General features: G+C 36.6%; 1 protein-coding gene across 6 annotated transcripts in view; it reads right to left on the bottom strand.

Moving 5' to 3' along the window:
• Positions 1 to 21,637, bottom strand: part of CRIM1 (cysteine rich transmembrane BMP regulator 1) — a 174,032-nt gene that overhangs the window by 62,027 nt on the left and 90,368 nt on the right. For 5 of the 6 annotated variants that reach the window (XM_085576912.1, XM_021528076.4, XM_085576914.1 and 2 more), the window contains one exon: positions 7,228 to 7,349. The exons of the other annotated variant lie outside the window; for it this stretch is intronic. In XM_085576912.1, coding sequence (XP_085433038.1) covers positions 7,228 to 7,349 — 122 coding nt within the window. The remainder of the gene's footprint in view (positions 1 to 7,227; positions 7,350 to 21,637) is intronic. 6 annotated transcript variants of the gene reach the window in all.

Genomic DNA, 21,637 nt, shown 5'->3' with positions numbered 1-21,637 from the left:
GCCATTGCAATTGGCCTATTACAAGGCAACTGTATGCTGTTGCTTCCTTTCAAGCATAAAAAAACAAGCTAGGTATAAAAACTATTTGGATTCTTACTCTTCAGGTTGCGCTCCTGAGTTTCCCTAAGCAGCACATTCCTTATTACTACAGCATATTATATTGCAGCATATTCCCTATTAATACAATTACAGAACTGTTCTGAAAGTCCTTTGGTTGTGCATGGTCTAAAAAGATCATCCAGAATCAGAGAAACCAGAATTAAAATAAAACTATTATTTGCAAATGAATGCATTTATTTATACAATTAAAAATACTTTCACAGCTTAAAATAATGAAATAGTATTTTGTGGCAACTGCAGTCTGTAAAATATATTAAAAGATCCTTAGGATAATGAGAAAGCCCAAATTCAGCTCTACCTGATACATCCCTGTCTTAACATTTTCTTTAAAACCACCAGTAATAGAGGAAATGAAACCTATCTATTAAATAATTCAACAGTTTTATCTACTGTAACAGAGCAGAAATCATGGAAGGGGTAATTCAGGTTAGACACAAACAGCAAACAAATAGAAAGAGTTTCCTCTAAGTTTCATTATATTTCTCATCTTTGAGGTCTCATGCCCTACAGTTTTTTCTATCCTCCAGTATACAAATTTCTTGCTAAGAGGAATCATCCTCAGGACACCTCAGGGTGTCCCCGCCTACATACTCTCTTACAAATAAAATGTACACCTTTGTTTAAATTTTAATTTTCTTCCATCAGGTCATGTGTTTTAGTGTTTGATTGTTTCTGTGATTTTCTACAAGGCTATCCCCCTTCCTTCTCTTAATTCCTTGTAGAAATTAAGCAGTGCTGCTTTTTAACATCCTGCACTCCTACTACAGGAAAATACCAGGATAACAAAGGAGGAGCTGGGGCCATAGAGGGTTGTGGCTATGGTCTAAAACCCCCAAACAATGACAGATTTTCTTGATGAAAACAATCCTTGGAAGCAAGACATGTTCTTCATAACAAAGGAATGTGTTTAAATCCCAGTGGTCTCTGTCAGTCCATCACAAGAGAAAATACATGTTTCTGATCAGGTTAAAATACATGTTGATCAGCAATCAGGAAAATACATGTTGTGATCAGGTTAGCCATAGGCATGTTAATATGGCACAGAATTTGAAACAGTAAAGTTTATTATGCATGGCCAGGACATTTGTGAGGAGCCTCTAGTGCAAAAGAGAAGTTAAAAATTGTAAGGAAAAAAAAAATCTCCAAATCTACAACACAAGGCTGTCTGGCATTCTAACAGGTCTAGCCATGTCTCCCATGCTTTGAGAAAAATACTGAATTCTAACCTTGTCCTCCAAACTCTTGGCAACTTCATCCAAGTTTAAAAATCCAGCAGTATTTGAGTCAGAGCACATCTGAAGATATTAGTCTACCAAGACAAGTAACTTTGGCAAAAAAACTTAATTATTTCACCAAAGTAAACACTAGAAGTATATACTTTTTTTTTTTTTTTTTTTACTTTTAAACCCAGGCAGAACTGCACCATCTGACATCTAGTATTTTTTGTATATATCACATAATTTCACAGAATCTATACAGCATCTTGTGTTTCATTAACCAACAATAAATAAGTGTTCTTTTTTATTTTGTTATTTTTTATTTTAAAAAATTAATTTTGCTTTTAAAACTCAGTCTCTACTTCCCACTGAAAAACCCTCCTGCTCCTAGTGAACCACTTTAGAGTTTTGAGTCTGGTTTCCACACCCAGCTGTAGTCCTGACAATCCCTACCCCATCTTTTTTATCTATTTATCTACAGACTACTTTTTACCAGGAATTTTGGGTTGTCCAGCCCTCAGTTTTCTGTGTTTTCCTTTTCCCTCTTGTTTTAAATATAACTGGCAATGACTTGCACTATTTCACACACTTTCCCAAGTTTGCCTAGGGCAAGTATAATACAGGTTCAGGGGATCTAAAATATTTGACTTGGTTTGGTGGACTCACCAACTTTTTTATTATATTAGACCAAATTCTCATCCAGCTGTGACTGGTGAGTAGCCATGAATTTCAAATACCTTTCAGACGTTCTGACTGAACAAAAGCCAATAAACCCTGAAACCAAACCTCAGTCCACAACTAAATCCCTCTACCTTTTTGGTATGAGATTATCCTCCTTTAATGTTAATCTTATTAGCTACCAAATAATTTGTTATCTTTTTCATCTCACAATGCATTTTGCATTTAATTTTTTAAGAAACTACCTACTTGAAGTCCACCACAAAAATCTGTGGTTTTGGATGGCCAAAGAGAAATATGCAGTACTGTTCAATTAGAATTAGGACTGTTTAGTTCTCTGCTCCGAGACAGACAATTACCTTGGTCAAATCCTTATTACTTTAGAGCACACACAAAGTAAGTTTACTGAAAGTGCAATAAAGAGTGCCTAAATTAATGCAATAAATAATGGAAACTCCATGGTAGATGGTGTCTGTGAGGTACTTCACTAGGACTTCATTCCTCCTTCTAAGGTGAATATTTTCTTGCTGACCCTATATTCCCCATCAAATCCTTTCAGTAGTCATTGACGCTCCCTTTAGAAACAAGCCATTCTTATTTCCTTTTAGAAATAGTGGAATGACCTTTATACTCTTCTGCACCATGAGATTAATAATGGATCTGCAATTGCTGTGAGGAGCTCGTGCACCAACAGGTGACAAGTGTGATTAAAGAAGATTTTTAATCTTTCCTCTAATGCAGTACCACTGTATAGAGATGCAAGTGTGAAACTAGCCAGAAGGCACAGACTAAAAAGAAATGCCTACTTTATGTCAGTTTATCCTCACAAATAAGGGGAAAAAAGCCCACAGAAACAGTTAACAAAATACTGATTATGAGTCACATCAAGTGGTCTTACTTATGAAGGAGATCACTTCTGACCACCATGGAATTATCAGTACCCCCTAAACCAGCAGAATAGAAAGGGCCAAAGTCTTAAGTCATGAGGAAGGTGTGATTTGATCTTCCCAGGACCAATGCAAGTTATTATCATCATTCATCATGATGGATGCCCATCACTGGATAGGGCACTGAAAATCCACATCTCAATACCCAGGGAAAATGGATTTGGATTCCACAGCCATCCTTGGCAGAGCTGGACTCTAAAATCACAGCTCACACACTGCCATGGCAGAAAGCAGCCTGGTTCTCTTGACCTTGAACCATGCCAACACATTGATGAGGACCACTCACACATGTAATGTACCATATTTCACAAACCAATCAACAATAATTTTCAAGTACCAGTTATTTTCAAGGAAACTTACTGAGAAGTGAAAGCTCCGACTGACAGAAAGCAGCAGCTGCAGGATGCCTGGTAATTGCTCTCTCAAATTTCTAAGGCGCAGCTCACAGTCAGTATGTGCTTTAAGTGCAACTTATATCAAGAGATCCATGCATCAATACCTAATTAGAGAACAGGCAAGTTTGGATACTCACTCTTGTTTCCAAGCACTTGAACTCTTGCTGCACATGCAGCTTTTAATCTCTTTAGACTCACTTGTTGATGCTTGTAATTGAATGCCGAATCAATTTTTCTTTCCTTACAAGCTCCCCCATGAGTAAAAGCAGCACACCAGGATTAGCAGACGAAAGTCCTGGTAAATAATATCTTTTGTATGGATCAGAAGAAACTAGCTTTTGTAAAATGCAGGATTTTTTTGGAAGGCTGCATATCGTGGGAATCTCTCACTCAATTTTTCCCAAATAAGTATCACATACTATCTAGTATTCTCTAGATGAAAAGCAGTTTTCAGGTAAGTAGGGAAGTTTCATGGAGACCAGCATAGTCTGGCTTTAAACAAAGAAATACTGACTCTCACTTTCCCTGACACAGGGCAGCAGAACCACACAACAGATAAAATCTCTTTGTTTAGTGTGTATCAGTAACAAAGATAACCACACAAAATCTATATATATATATTGTAGAGCTTCTACATCAGTTTTATATTAAATCCAGGAAAAACACATACAAAAGAATAATTGATCTGTCCCCAAACAGTTGACAAACAACAAAGAGAACATACTGTAGAGTCTCTCCATGACATGCATTTTGCAGCCCTTATTAACTATCTACTCAACATTGGCTACTGTTATTCTACAGCTACAGCAGATCTCCTTCCCACACAGTAAAGAAAACCTACCCATACTGTGAACATGCAATTCTGCATCTATCACATTAGCACAAAATTGCAATAAATAGTGCAGAAGTCTGGCCTGCTTTAACATTCTGACCATTGTTAGGGTTACCTAAATATAAAAATTAGATTTTTTGCACTCTACATACAGTAATTTGTAATGGATACCCTTTTTTTAAGGTAATGATGACCAGTATTCTTCCTGACTGCTCCTCCTGCCACGTCCACTGCCAAAGGAATTATTTAATTCTTTTAACTATTTAATTCAATAGATGTTACAATAGCAGGAAAACAATACTAATGAGAGTATGTACGCTTCTTTTTTATTCCATCCTCTTGCTTGTTTTTCAGAGGTTTTCAAACACAGAAGTAACTAACAAAACATGTTGGTAATGCTGATTATACAACTGCCCCACTTACCACCTATAAACTCATTAAATTGCATTTGATTAAAAACATGCTTTAAAAAGGCATCTAATTCTAATTGGAAATGATGATGATAAGGAATTCAGCATCCTCCCAGCAGTTTGTGCCAACAGCTAGCCACCCTTACTGCTGAGAGCAGCTTGTCCCAGATCTTACAGATTTGACTCTTCTTGCTTTGAAGGCATTTTTTTTTAACGAAGCAAAGAAATTGATCTAAGCCTATTACTGTAAGATACTTTCTCCATCTGTTACTGATATCAATTGTATCTCCTCTGCACTTGTTAGTATTTGAAAGAAAAAAAACAGAACTGGATATTGAATTCAACTACCAGTTTCACTGAGAACATTCCCCCCTCCCCTTCATTTTAAACTGACAAAACTAGTGGTAGGGATTTATTACACACATACACACACGTACCAGTCAGTTGTTGCATTAAACATGCATCTAGAATTTCTTGTCATAATTAGTTTTCTAGGAATTTAGAAATTGTGGAGGGCTTATTTGTAATAATTGTCCCTGAAAAAAAACCCACTTAAACATGCTAAAATGGATTTGAAAAAAACCCAAATTCTAAAGCAATGCAGATCATGTTCTGTGACTATTCTGTCTTCTCTACCAATGATATACCATGCAATACAAATGTCACACAATCATGAGTAGTGTCACAATTGCTCACAGATTATTTTTAAAAATATTTCATCATCTTCAGGTTTATAACTATTTCCTCTTTCCGAAATGGAGCATCATTAATAACTGCACCTGGGAGTTTGCTTGAAGCACTTTAAAATCACATCACACAGCATTAGTTTTTAAAATTTGATTATAGCACTAAGTAAGTAACATACCAACCAACAAATGTGATTTTCTAAAAAAGTATTTAGCTTTTCTGACCAGTTTTCTCATGATTATTTTTTTTAAAGAGGAACTTATTAAAGATAATTTTGATACTGGCCTGGAATATATTAAAAATTATTTTTAAGGACATATATAAGACAAACCAAAAAACCTTATATTTTCTCCAATCTGCCCTTTCTGCTTCTCTCTGTAGCACCACCTTCCCTATTTCTTTTTCCAATTTACCCTGTATTCATAAGCTACTAAAGTATAGAAAACCTGAGAGGTGGAAAAAGGAATTTTGATCCAAAAGCAGCTTGGTTCTTTGGAGTGAGCTCCAGTGCACAATAAGGCAGTAATGCCCAGGGCAAGAGTGCTACAGACAGTCCAAATTCAATGTTATCAATGAAAAATGAATCTAACTTCTATTTGGAAACAGGACATGAAGATGCCACAAAAAAAAAAGTGGGCAGCTTAAACAGCTCCATCTCAGCCTGGTACCCTGTATGTACTGCAACAGTTTTGTCAGCCGTATCCACAAATAACATGCACGCTGAAGAGAAGCAACTAACATGGTGGTTTGTACCTTTGAGACATCCTATCAGAAACTGGCTGTTTCTTGCTCAAACTACTGAAGTAAATCCTGAATTAAACATTGCATTGAGGTGTCTCATACAGGTAAATCAGATTCAGAAATGATACTTTAACAGAATGAAACAAATATGAAACAAATATGAAACAAAGATGAAACAAAGATGAAACAAAGATGAAACAAAGATGATTACTTTAGTGCACATGAAAAAAAAGTAGATAAGTTGCATTTATATAATCTTACCCAAATAGCGAAATAATTACTCTAAAAGCTAAGTAACCTGTGTCTCTTTATGATAGAAATTCTTTTATTCATATGGGAAAACTTAATTCTTATATATAATATCCCATTATATGTACTATTACTTTTCAATCAGCTTTTGTATATTTAAAATATTGCTATGGGTAAATAACACAGACCTTCTAGAGAAAACTCTCTCTCTGTCTCCATTTGCAATGACCATTGTAAAATAAATGCTGTTTCAAACATTTGATACACATACCACTAAACAAGATCAAATATTTCTGGATAAATGTTAATTAATAAATACTGCAACAGCTTGTAATTTTTAATGGTCAGAAATTATTATGCAAGCCTTCAAGAGTATTTTCCCCCTTACCAATAGTCAAATATTGCTTCTTCACAATTCACCATATACACAGCATATATATACAGTTCTATATATAGAACAGTCCTCAGATAAGAGTCACTCACATGAAAAATTTAAGGTTTTCCAGTATTTTCTAAACATTTAGATTGGAAAGCAAAGAATGATAATAAATATATTCCTACACTGTCTTATAATTTCTAAAGGTTGTACATCTGTGTTAAAAATTACTTTGCATTTGATTCTTAAAGCAAACCCTGTAGTCTAATCAGCATGCCTTCACTTAAGAGTGCTGCCACAAGCAGCTGTAATAGTTAACAAAAATTTCATTTCTAGAAGGCCTCTAGTGTTTTCTACTGGCAAAAGACTGTATGAAAGACATGCAGTGAGAGAGTCTTGCTAAAACTGTAATTCTCTGAGTCACAGAGAAAAGTGCTTCAGAAACTAAAGCAGAATGACAGCTTAAAAATTACAGTTTCCCACGTCAGTATCTTCACCTAAAAATAACCAAATGCCCAGCATCCCCCAGAGACAAAACCCCCTCCTGTTGAGATGCTAGAGGAAGTTTCACATACCGCTGACACATTCAAAGACATCACAGCACTTGCCAGGCGTCCCATCTCCACGCGAGACTATCTGGGGCACGGTGCCTGCCTCGCACATGGGGAAACCACAGAGCCCAGTGAGACACTCACACCTGAAACCAAAGAACAGCAAGGAAAAACCCGTCAATAAAAGGAGCCACATACAAGGTGAAAGAATAAGAGAAAAACAAAGTCAGAGCACAAGTAACAGCTTTGGCATATTCATGTCTTAGTACTCAACAACCAAGATATTTTATCAATCTGAAGGGGTTTTTTTTAACCATCCAAACTCTGTTGGCTGTCAAACAAACATAAAGGTGGTAGTGTGCAACACCAATGGTGGTCTTCTGCCCTGTGAATTTAAAAACTATAGTTACTGTGTTCTCCAGACTTGCAAAATAAGGCTTCTCCTCCAATTCTGTCTTGAATAACCAAAATTGATGAAACACTAATAACAGAAATTGCATTCACTCATCAGAAGGGTGTTCTCTCATTAGGAAACCACATTATATCCAGTGTAATCTTGGGAAAAATTAAGAGAAAGGAAGACTGGAATCATTAAATCTAAGCTGAAGGAAAATAATTGGAAGTTCGCTTTTAGTGTTGATGCTGCTGCAGTTTGCAGAGGGTGAAATGTGACACCAAATAATGTGGGAAGCTAGGTATATTAAATACTGTAGTTTGTTTTGGATCATTCTAAAAGAACTACTTTCTCCATGTAAGTAGTATTTATTTGCTTATTTAAGAAAACAGCCTAACAAACTGGGAGATATAAAATGTGGAGAAACAATAGGCATGTTGGCTTCCAGATTCTTTGCTTTATGATTAACCTAACAGTTTAAAAGACAAATGCTTAGGACTTTTGATAAGTTTACATTTAACAGAGTTCTTGCCCTGAACAATGAGCACATTTTAGGGATAAGTAGCAATGATTCCTGCCTATAAAATTCTGCTTAAGAATTATAAGATCCTGTAATTATGAATTAAAGAAATAAGAACTCTGCTTGTTAATAACCATTTCAAATATTTTAAGTATCCCAAGATAATCCCCACATTAAACAAGAAGGAGCAGCATCAGCCCTTACTGCATTTGCTTATTCTTTATGCTCAAAAAGCAACAAGTTTCGTTCTCCTCTGCCATGCATATCTCTTTAATTGCTCAACAGCCATTTCATCTCAGATTAGGAATGAGGAAAAACCACCTCTCAACAGACAGGCTATTAATATCATTCCCTTTAACCTCATCAGTGTTAGATAAAATTGTTATATTCTCCAGTGTAAGGTATTATTCAAAATATAAGTAAAGTCAAGGAATCTCAAAGAACCTCTATTAAACTATTTGAAAAGGCTTCTTAAATTACTGCATTACAGAAGCATGTTACTGTAAAGTGTAAAGTCCACATCACAAATAATGTTAAATACACCAAGATAACTTTATATGCACATATATGCTATATGCTACAGTGCAGCAACATCTTTAAAGCAGGCATTAAAAGGTTTGGTTTTTTTTATTCTTTGTTGGTTTGGTGTTTTTTTTGTTTGGTTGTTTTTTAATAATACTATGCTTCCTATAACACTAAAGGATAATGGATGAAATAAAAAAAGAGTACAAAAATTAAAGTTTTATTTATCACACCTTTGTGTGTGACATTTTCTTCTCAACTTATTTGTAAATACAAAGACAGAGGGAATTCCTTTCTTTACTGTGTGTTGCTTGCCATCAGAGATGTAGAAGGAAGAAAAGGCATTCTGGCTTCTGCTACATGTGATCAAAAAATCTAAAGGATTTGTGACAGCAGTTTCCCTTTAAGATGACTCTGTAAATAATTTTACAGAATTACTAATATTTCTCACATTTGCTGTCCCAATAGTACAGGAAGATGGTGAAGGGTAAGAAAAAAGATGACCACTAGCAAACAATGAAAAAGAAAAAATAGCACAGTCAGGCTCATGGGATTTGTACCTTAACCAAATGTCCTTATTTTGCATGGGTTGTTGGTACCTCACATGCAAAAGCAGGACATTTTTGAGAGATGTCAAACCAGATTGTTTTGAAAGATGTGTTTCCTTTTTGAGAAGGATGAAACACAGAAATAACTACCTACGTATTACTAAAGAAAAACATATGTTTTAATATGTTTTAACACATGACAGAAAAAAAGTACAGACAATCTGTAAATGGAATTAAAAGCCTAAATAAAAATTGAAATTTTATTTCAACAATCCTGTATTCAACATCCAGATGACCTCTGGGAAAATAGTTAGATCAAATTTCCTGAAAATTCAGAGAAAATAGCACACACTAGGAAAATAGTTGTGGTCCTTGATTTTCCAAATTTTATGAGCTGAAATTACCACTCTTAGTTCTACTGCCTTCACAATAAGCTTTCTCAGAAGTATCTTCTTTCTTTTTGTCTCATATTCCTTGTAACTCATAGAACTGCAATATCGAATTATTGGATTAATAAATTGTACTTTCCCCCCTCTCATTTTTTTCCCCGTCAACAGCTTAAAAAAAAAAACCCAAACAAAAACCAAAATGCAAAACTAAACCACAAGAAATTATGAATCACCGCTTTAAATAAGATAGGACAATCTTCCATAAAAAGGGATGAAAGAGATATTTAAAATATTGGCGGGAGCCAATTCTTCTTTTCTCCAGAAAAGACTCTCTCCTATTCAAAGTAATTAAAATTTCACATACTCAGAGTGCAAGCAAACAAAACCTCAACAGTCCAGAATTTTATAAATTTTCCTCCCATTTGGTTAAAACATAACCCATGCATAGGAGAAAGTCAAAGTAGAAAATTATCTCAGATGGATTTTTAAATAGTCTCCATTCTTTTCAGCCAGCTCTACTACGAAAACCTTTGACCATTGTCCAGGCTATTAGCATGGAAAACATTCTTTTGGAGACAGAAGTCTGTCAGAAAGAAACCAAATGAACTCTGGTAGCTGAGCATGGCTGTCATGCTGCCAAAACAACATCTGGAATAAGTGATCCCATTCTCAGCAAGAGAGCAAGATAAGCTTTAGAAAACTAGATTTTTCTGAAGTACCTTTTTGAGCAGAGTGATGGATGGAGCAGCCCAGTTCTGTGCTCTGCCACAAGCAGCTATCCACCTATGCATATCTTACCCATGGTAATGGAACACGAGGTTTGAGGAAGTTGAGCAGGTCAGTTTGAGTTAAGCCTGTTGACAGTGGCCATGGTCCTTCTCAGGCTTCTCTAAAATTCAGACAGCTGTTCAGTAAGGCATCAGGCTGGTCCTAAGCTGCTGCCCCCAAAACTGCAGCTTGCCTAAGGAAAGCAGTCACAGCAGAAGGTGCTACAATTAAACCTACCCCAGGAGAAGACAGCCCTTTAGGGCACCCTGTAGGACATCTTCCATGCACATGGCTGCAGTGACACCACTGCAACTTCAAATGGCACTGTGGCATCCAAAAGTTCTAGCACTAAAGGGAGGGGAATACTTGAATTCCCAGGAAGCTGCCCCTAACACACCTTATTAGCAAAGGTTGCAAGGAAACAAGCCTCTTGGCATGTTATTACCATAACAGCACTCAAGTCAAGCCAAGAACATGTCCTTTTAACAAGGAAGAACAGTCCTGTACCAGGGTACAACATAACCTTACAAGAAGGCCCAGAAAGACATAAGAAGAATCAAACAGCAATGTCACCTGAAAGGGTGCTGGCATGGCCTGGAAGGAACCAGGAATCTCAAGGAAGAAGTTCGCTGCACTAAAATTTTGCAAATATAAAATCAACCTGACTGATAAAAGGAATTATCTCCAGTTATTCAGGCTAAAAAACCGAACCAAACCAAACCAACAAAGAAACAAAAAAACAAAAACCAAAAAAAAAAAAAAAAAACCCAACCAAAAAAACCCAACCCAACACCAAAAAATCATCATTACAAGAAAAACCCTACAAGTAATCCTAGAAATTTCAACAACAGAGCAAGGCAAACCAGTATATAAAGAAGCAGAAATTAGATGATGTACATCAACACATACATTGAGGAAAGTGACTCCTTCAGCAATATAAATAGTCTGATTTTTAAAATCAGTTTTTAAAGTTTTCAGAAGATAAATAAGTTTAGTTTAGTTTATGTTTGAGGTGTTTTGGTGGTGGGGTTATTTTGGTTTGATTTTTGTTGTTTGAGGTTTTTTTAATATAATCGCTAAGCTTTTTTCTTTATGTCCCCAAAAGTGCAAAAAGGAAAAGGAAGAAGATTAAAAAAAATTCAAATTGAATACTTGTAAATGACAACTTTTACTTCAAATCCAATTATCTTGGTTCATTTACTTCTGTTATTAAACAGATTTAAAGTGAGAAGGGCTTGCTTAGCCTCAGAAAAGCAGTTTTGATGGTAGGATCAAAAGAGTTCTCCAGGCACAAGGCATAATGGCTATGAAAATAAGAACAGGCACCCTGGAAAAAAAGATTTAGTATCAGTGAATGGGAAGGTTGAGGCAGGGGTGTGTTGACAAGAGGAATATTTATCTTGAGGATCAAAACAAAATTAAAGTCTAAAGCATTGAGACTAGAGAAAAGCACTCCTGAAACATACTTCACGTTCCTGTGGAGATTTTATCACAGTCTTTCCCCCCCTCCCTCCCCTTGCAGCAATCTAGTACAATTTGCATTAACATTATTAACACTTACATTAGTAGATAAAACTTCCACAGATGTATTAATAATAGAAGCACTTAAGGGTACTGTGAAATCAGGAATTTTCAGAAGAGCATTATCAACACTTGACAGTGGCAAAGGAAAGTTTAACTGCAAGACCCTGGCTACCATCAAGTACATGATATAAATGATGATGATACAGAAAAATTAAATATTGAATCTAGTAGTCTCATGAAATGATTGAAGAATTCTTTCCATATTATTCACACGTGAATCCACAATGTGAGTTAAGCAGACAGGACAAAGCCACCGCCTCCACTGCAGGCAAAGCCAAAGGCATTGGGACACCACCATACATGAATTTCAACTAGAATTTTCCTAAATATTCAGTCAGACAGACTGGAGAGTTTTTGCTTACAAATTCAGTGAGCAAAATTGCATTTCATGCATTTTTAAAGATAGTATTCAGAAAATAAGTAATGAATTTTTTTTTTCATGGAAATATTTCAGTGTTTTATTTCAAAGATCAATAATAAACCTCTAAAGAGAGATGACAGAAAAACTGTGGAAGCTGCATATAACACTTACTATGAGACTCTTTGCTAATGCTCTGTTTACTGCTATCTAAACAGACTCATATGGAAGTTCTTCCTATTTTATTTTTTCAGGAGGTTTACTTATTGAGAAATCAAAGTTAGTGTGCTCCCAAATAAGAAATCCTTTTTAAAATCCAGATATTGTTAGAGACACCCAACATAGTAGGGAATTTTTCCATTTTTTCCATGAGTATAGTAAGCTCTATACACAGGGGGCTTTTAAATATTACAAAAGTCAACTACCTAGCTTTTAATTAAAGATACCATAAAAGGGAACTTTTTTTTTTTTGCATCTTTTGCATAGTATTAGCATTAGGAAGTAGCAAACAGATGCTAAGCAAGGGCAGCTATCATAAAAATCAGTATTCACATCAAGTAGATTCCAAAGCTGATTAGAATCTAAAGAATTCATTTGACAAAAAAACTTAATTTCATCCTTTGACTAATATAAATCAACTCCTCTGTTTCCCTGAGGGCTGAGACAGAAGAAAAGGACAGACACAAAAGAGTGATGCAGTAGGCATACGACCAGTGACCAAACACACTGACTTTTTCAAGTGCGCTGGTTTTTTTTCAAGTACATAAATATATGTATTGAATTCATCAGTATAGGAAATAAAATATAACATAAAATAATTCAACCTTGCATTTTTCTCACATTTTGCCATACCAGCAGGTGGCTTTTTTCTGTTGAAGATCTCTATGGTTTTTACCACTGTGTACCTCAGCTACTCTTTTTTTAGGTTTATCAGCTTTATCCTTCATACTATAACAAATATTTCAAATCTAAAAATAAGGTACTAGTTTAAGATGTCAGTTTTCTGATATTTCTCATATTTCTGATATGAAAAGCTATTTCTTTTTATTCAACTACTGTTTAGTGAGGAACTATAAATATCTGATCCTCTTAAAAATAAAACACTTCTGGTCAAAAATCACTTACAGATGATAATTTTATAAGTAATTAATAAACTTCCATATTTCTGTAACTCCAAGCCTTCTTACTCTTGAATGATCTCTCTCTACAACTAAGCCATCAGAGATGGCTTTGCCAGAAGCAAACAAAAAAAACCACCTGAAAACCAACAAAAAAGGAAAAACCCGTAGAAACTTCCCCAAACTTCATTACTGTTTAATTTATTTGACTGTGTAATTTCATGACCACTTTCTTCTCTTTACAAGAAAAAAACCAAGACCCTAATAATTATTTCATGTTTCATTTTTCCATGCTATTAAATACCTTTCTCAAATCCCCAAGGGCAATTCTGAATAAGTTTAGAGACAGTAATAAAAAAAGTGGTTTGGGTTGGAAAGGAACCTTTAAAGGTTGTCTAGTCCACTCCCACTCTGGCAATGATCAGGGACAACTTCAACTACATCACGTTGCTCAGAGTCCCATTCAACCTGATCTTGAATTAAAATGAAGACCAAAATTTGCTCCAAAATCTAAGAGGTTTTGAGACCAAAGAACTCTCCTCAATTAATGAGACCCTTTCTGTGTAGTAGAAATCATGTATGCAAGAACTGTAATGCTTTTGTAGAAACCAGACTGAAATTCACCAATGACATTTCAAAGAACAGCAGTGAGAAACCAGTTTTCATTTTAAAATGGTCTACAACCTTCAGTGCCACTTTTTAATTATTCAATATTTTGAGAAGGAAGAAAGAAGCAGAATTTGTGGCTGCTGAATTTTGACATGACATTTCCCTATTTTCTAATTTTCTATTATTTCTATTTTCTAAAGGAAACACAACTTCATACTCTTCATATAACCTCTGTAATGTTGATATTATCATCTGCTCCAAGTACCATTGGAAACTGCTGGGGAATTCTCATATCTACATCACTTTTAAAATGCAAGCATCCAAATTATAATTATATTGCATTATTATGTACATGGATCTTCCTAGACATCTGTGCACTTGAGAGTCTGAAGACAACAGACATTATTGATCTCTGTGATACAAACAGAAATTTGCCTGTTCAAGTCAGAAGTTATTCTCAACTACATTACTTATTCAATTTCCAAACAAGCTAATAGCTGATTAAATAGAATTAATGACAGGAAACACAGTGGGAAGTCTCAGGAGAAAGAGGAAAAACAATACTCAGTGTGATCAAGGTACACACTAATTGTTAGACCAACAAGTGAAAATAAAAATTGTAACAGAAAGACTTATCTACCAGCTTATTATAAGCTGAAAGAATTCAAACACCAGCTTGCTTATAAAGAATGGAAACAAACCAAATTTTATAAACACTACAACCTCATTCTAATTTCAAGCATAAAACACCACCTAAAAGTAGATACAATTAGGAGTCACTTCAATTTATCTGGCTTAAAATTTCTTTTCAAGTTTCAAAGTGGAGGAGTAAACATACCATTAACTCTAAACATGGTCAGATTAGAGCACTATGGATATATTTCCATAAAAAGGAAACTGCTTGCATAGCTATCACTGATATTTCCTCCTCCAGTGCAAATGGGGTTTTTTTGTTTAACTCTTGGGAAATGTGCTTCTTCCTTTAGATGGCAATGTCTTTCAGGTTTTCCAATTCAGTATTTCCTAAAAGCTGGTGGAAGACCACAGATGAGTATTTTTAACAGATAATACAGACAAAAAACACTGACCTTATAAAAGATGCAAGCAGAGACCTCTGTATTTACAATGTCTTACAGCTTCTTCTGCAAAAGATTTACAGGCTATTGCTTCTGCAAACGTTCTCATGTTTCCTCTCCTTGTCTGAGGTCTCTGACACTCAGGAGTCAGCCATTGGGCTCCAGAAATACCTCAGGTTTCAAGAGCTTCTGTTCAAGTTTGATACTGAGATGGCTTTAAAGAAACAACCAACCAACCAACAAACATATCATCTTTTCCTCATTTGTGTACTTCAGGAAAATATGGTTGCTGGCCAAAACAACCCACATGGTGAGGCTCAATGCCAAGGCAGCAATAATCTACCATCACACTGAGAACACATGGGAATTCCTGAGGCAGCTGTAGCAGGGAAGGAAGGGAATGCTTGAACTCTGAATTCAGCAATTCATTACCTCTCCTGGAAGACATCAGGAGAAGACAGACATGAAACATGGGTTGTCTAGAAAGGTTACATATCATCCCTATTATCCTTGCATTTTGTGGATACTCAGTACAGTGCAGTCTGTCAGCAGGACTGAATATCTCAGCAGAGCTGAATGAAGCAAAATAGTTTTCCTGGGAAAAATATTAACCATTTCTTAACTTCTGAGGATTTTAAAAACTAGATGAAAATGCCTAAACACCTCTTTCCAGATATTATAAAACTTCCAAAAGATTGCAGTGTTCTATTAATCAACCATTAAACAAAAGCCTACTGCAAGGCTGAATGAAACATGGGATGGGTTCAGCTATCAGCAATGTAGAGCTTTCCTTCAGTATAAACCTGCCTCATTGATAAGGAGCAGACTCCAATTCACCAAGTGTTACACCACCACGGTACTGATGCGCTTCAGATGGCAACGTGGTCTGCTAAAGTGCAGGAGAAACAACCTGAGCAAGCTGGCCAGGATTAGAAACCAGAGTTCCTAAGAAGCTGAGGACAGAACTGAAGGCATAAAAAAGCTTCTGCAGAGTCCTTAAAACAGATGTTTGATCCAGCTACCCAGGTTACTCAGGAGCTAATCCCTGAATAGAAGTCTCAGGAAGATAAAGGTCTTCGATCCATGATTGGTCTTACCAGTTTCAGCTGAACCTTCCTTTAGCAAAAACTGGGATCCACAACCACTTTCTCTTGGATACCAATTCTTGAGGATCAGAAGGGTGGAAGAGAAGTATCTAAAATTTTAGATCAAATACAAGGGAGACCTCTGTGTCAGCAAAAGTTGCTTAAGAGAGGTTACTGGTACAGGGAAAATGAAGAAAAACCTTAAGAAAAACCTTAATCCCTTGCCCTATCACTACACTAATTCTACATAAATTTAAATGCTCTCTAATGACATATGATTTTTGCATAATCATCTGCCACAGGACCCTTGTTTCAATTCACTTACATGAAAAGACTCCATGTCTTTTAACATATATAGAGAATTTCTAAAAAATACAAGTGAAACTGCTAATGGTGAATTTCTCAAGTGGCATCTCTATTGCACCTAAGACAACACAAGTTCTTGTTAGAAACAAGAGATTAAAAGTAATAAAAGAGGTAATTTCTTCCTTTGGAGTCAAAACAATTCAGCAATAGCATATACAAATTTTAGAGCTAGATTGCTACTTAGCCTTAACACCTTTAGAACTGATAAATAATGCACACGCACGTTAAAAATATTTTAGTACAGGATAGATAAAAAAGGGCATTCTCTTAAGAAGTTTCTTAAAGTGAAGCACATTTTTGTAGATTTACTCTCCTTCCTACTATGTCATAAATTGAAAGGTAATTAAATATGATAGAAAATTCTTGTCTAGTTTTGTTCCAAGTTATATCCCATTTCTATCCAGATATAATTTAAATTAAACCTTATCTAAAAACTACTTCCTATTATATCAAGGTATTACTCATTTTCATAAGCTGTATAAAAATGAAAATATTTAAAACTTTGGGCTGGGGGGAAGAACTAGGCTGTTTTCTAAGTAAGACTTTAATGCACATATTAATTGTGCGTTAAACCCTCTGACCCTCCAATGGGGTGGAGTAGATTATGAAAATATGAAACAAGATTTGATCATCCAGAGATTTAACATTTGGGTTTGCTCATCAAGCACATTTCACTTCTTTACCATACTGCAGACCAAGCACTGCCCTTCACAGCAGCCCCTGACTGAGACATTTTAGCCATAAGGGAAATGACAGAGCAAAGACTATTAAACAAGGAAAAAGGAATTCTATAACTAATTCATTTCAGAAAATTTTTCAGAGGTTTTCTTCTAAACAATACAAATATAATCCTACTCATTCATGGTACTTGAACCAACTGAGAGGATTGGATTTGCAATGCCACTCAGCTATGTGTAACTAAGTGATACTGAAATGGTCCAATTTGAAGCATCTTCATTTGCTCATCCACCACACCCAAGCCTTTTGGGCTCCAATCTTGCAAGACTGCATCTGTAGAAATCTTTTAATCACTTTTTTGGCATATGACATTTACCTACTCCTGCTATGCTCAACTTACAGTTGCTTTTTCTTCTCCTCATTCCACCACATTCTTGAAACTGCTTTTTTTAAAGCTAGGACTTGGGTAGAAAATAAAGTACTGGAAATTTTGATAGATAAACATATATCAATTATTTCTGAACTTTTTTGAATCTACAATGTATTCAGGATTATGGGGTAAGTTTTTTTAAGAAATATGTGAAGCAAACTTATTACTGGGATTTAGTGAGCATACTAATCCTGGATGTTTCCCTCCTCTCAGAAGAATACTACTATATTCTATATTATCAGCAAGATATTCAAGTCAGCATGCATATGCTGCAAGAGTTTCTCTCAGGAGCTAAAGAACAACGATGCTGATCCACTGAGACTGAGTCACTCCAAAAATCTAAGGGAAGTGTGGGAAATGTCCTTCAGTGGTAAATAGTTTGGGGAACGGTAAATGCTGTGAGACAATATTAATTAAAAAGTCCTTGTAGAGTTGTGTTTGCACTGTATATCCCCTCATAATGGTTTGTCCCTCCATATCCCCTCTTTGTACCTGTTTGGTTCATCTCAGCTTTCCCATCAGTACCTGTATGTCCATCAAACCCCAACCCATCCCCCTGTCTCCTTCCAGGTGATGTGTCCATCACCTGGTGACCCTTCCCCTTTGTCCAGATCCTTCTCCCAGGGTCACCAGGTAACTGGACCCTGTCTGGGACTCCTCCCCGACCCCCTCCTCAGTGGTCACTCTGACGCCTTGCCCCCAGAGAGCCGCTCCCCTGTCCTTCCCCGTTGGCTGTTCGGTTTTCCCTGCCCCCACCTATATCTGGCTGCTCTGGGCCAGGAGACCCTCTCTTTTGCTTTGGATGCCCTTCAAGGTCCAATGTGGCCTGGGATCTCTCCAGGCCCTCATTAAACTTTGGAACTAATCCTGAGGGAGAGCGCCTCTTTCCTTTGCTTGTGGGACCAGCTCGTCTTTGGACTCACGAGGGAACTTCTCCAAGCCCCCCGGGATCCAAGGAGAAGTTCCTTCCCTCTGCCCGACTCGCCCCACTGCACAGCTGGCCAGGCTCCACAGGGGATCTGTTCTGGTGGATTCGAGGGGGAGACGCAGCAGTCCTAGTTGTTTTTCATTTGTTTGTTTTGCTTAAAGCTAGAACCCAATTTAAAAAAACAGGACTAGTGATGATGGAAGACAGAAATTGAAAAGGAAGGCATTCTGATGGTCTACTTTGTAAGGCAACCTTAGTATCTTCAGAGGACCAAATCAGATTCCAGCAACATTGGTTGCTTCTAGCTATAATTACTTCCTTTAATCCTTAATTCAATCCTCTATTAGTTTTCCCACTATTTTTCTCAGAACTGATAACAGGAAAACCAGATTTAATTACTTAGGTTTTGTTCTTTTTAATATTGACACAGTGCTGATATCTCACTGTTCTCCATGGAGTTTTCTTGGTTATCTGGTTTTATTAAAAGACTGACTAAGAATATCTGAGGGTGGGGGAGGAGCGTGTGTGTGAAACATCTCTGACAAAAAGAGCACTGAATGAATCTTGAAATTACCAAATCTGTAACAGATGATAGCACAGAAGCAGAGGTATAAAACAGTAGCAAGAAGCAGAAACCTAATAAAGACTTAACTTCCAAATTAGTATGACAACAGTCACAAAGAAAAAGATAATCCAAAAATATTAGGTGCAAAGCTATCCAAACATGCTATGTTGCAAAAATCTTATGAAACGTGTACAAAACCATGTGAGCAATAAAAATATAAGTAGTTTATAATAATTGTCCTGTTCTGTGGAGTTGCGTTATTTGTATGTTTTATTATCCCTGTATTATGTATTGGTTTATTCCTTTGTACCCCCATGTACAACTTGGTTTGTCCCCAGTTTTCCCGCCTTGTCCTCCCTTCCCGCCTCTCCAGTGGCTGTCCATCGCCCTGGAAGGGGCGCAGTCTTTCCCTTTACCCCTCCCGGGTGCCTTGTCTATCACTCGGTGCCCCTTCCCATCCATCCAGAAGCTTCTACTCAGGGCACCGGGTGATTGAGCGAGGACCTGGGGCTCCCCCCATATCCTTCCCCCATTGGACCCCACCATATCCCCCCATCCCGGAGCCACCCCCTATCCCTATCCCCATCAGTCGTCGGTTACCCCTCCCTTACAGTTTATAAGCCGGTGCAAGCACCTTGTGCTTGTTCCTGTTGGCTGGCACCGTTCTAGGACATTTGGCCCCGTTGGGCTACAATAAACTCGGACTTAGCCCCCAGCAGGATCCGCTCTTCATTTACCACTGCGAGGCTTGCCAGCACTGCCCGGAACCCAAAAAGGCACTCTCCAAACCCCAGCCGGGAGCGGCGGAGGGTGCCTCGATCGCCCACTCTCGCCCCAGACGGAGAGCTAGCCGGGGCGGAGGAAAAGGGAACCGGGGCGGGAGCGCGGCACTGTTCCATTTTTCACAGAGCAAAAAAATAGGCAGATTTTAATAAAGATTTTTACACTTAAAAATAAAATCCCAAAGGAATCTGTAAATTTGATGAAACTTCATTTACAATAGGAAAAACTGGGAACATTCAAAGAGAACAGATTCTGTAAAGTTGATATTGATCACATTCAACTTTCAATAGAAGACCACAATCCTACCTTAAATAAACCACAGCAATGTTTTCTGTAAGAGCTCTAATACATTTTTTGTTCAACAATCTCCTTGGAGAAGTGAGCATCTTTACCAAGACCAGAGACAGACTGTTCTAAGCTTTCCTAACATAATAGCCATTTTCCTGTTTTCCAAACATTTAGTTTTCCTAACATAATTGCTGGAAATTTAAGATAAATGTCTCATGACAGCCTCATGAAAGCTGAAGCAACTGGTATTTTGATGTTGATGCCAAATCAGTATGTTTTGTTCTGTTTGAACCACTGCATTAGAAATCAGTGTGACACTAAATGTAACCTCTGAGTGCAAGAAGAAGAATTCATGGTATCAGATGTTTACTATTCCCACTTTTCCCTTGGCTTTACTCAAGGAGTTTTCATTGTTATAAATATGCAGTCAAGAGTTTGCTCACAAAAGAAATGCCAATTTATTGTCAGATTTAAGGATCTCCATTTTCCTAGCATATTATGTACAAGGAACAGGCCAAGAACCAGATGTGAGGTAGAAGTCAATCCGCTCCTACTGTATGTGAAATTATCAACTTCTTGTTAACCAGCTCAGTGACATGTCATCTGTTCCTACCTAACCATGGCACTCTCCTTTAATTGCTTTCTGATTCTGCTTGTATTACACTTTTATTTCAGTGGCAATAAATGAACCAGATGTTAATTTCTTCAAGAGTTCATAGTCTTAAAAACACAATTTCATGAAGTCTAAATGACTGTCTAAAGTCTAAAGTCTGTGACCATATAGAACAATGTCTCTGCTTTTAATAAATTATTATCAAATGTATACTAAAAAAATACAAAAAATTTTGAATTTAATTCTAGCAATGAAAAAAAGATGTGATATGCAGTTAGATAATTCTGAACTGAATCTCAGAAAAGGCAATGTTAATATTTCATAATTCTTAATATTTTATTAGGAATTTTTGAAATTAAGGAAAACCATCTGGTTTTCCAACAGTAGACTCATTCATCCACAAATGTGCAATTTTGTCCTATAAATCTTGACATGCAAGTCTCACAGAGATCCTTCAAATATAAAAAGTGTCTCTTCAAATATGAGGAAACACTGAACTTGAAGTAAACTGGCTCAATTTTCATGTTCCAACTGACTGTACTTTGTTTCCCTTTCTGTTTTCTCTTTTCATACATGCACTTCTCTTTCCTCTGATCTTTATTAAAGCTTTCTTTTCTATTATTCCCATGTCTGTGTTCCTTTATTCCCCCTTCAAATAAAATCTTTACTTACAGCACATGAATGATGACTATGGCACTGTCTTCCTTAAGAAGACAGCAGTATATGAAAATCAAAATAATTAAATATATTTCTAGCAGGTATGCAACAAGTAAAGCATCTATAAAATCATATTGCTGCCAGATTCAGTTTTT

This window comes from Lonchura striata, chromosome 3, assembly GCF_050655825.1.
Source record: "Lonchura striata isolate lonStrDom1 chromosome 3, ASM5065582v1, whole genome shotgun sequence".
NCBI lineage: Eukaryota > Metazoa > Chordata > Aves > Passeriformes > Estrildidae > Lonchura > Lonchura striata.
This window is presented reverse-complemented; position numbering and strand designations above follow the sequence as displayed.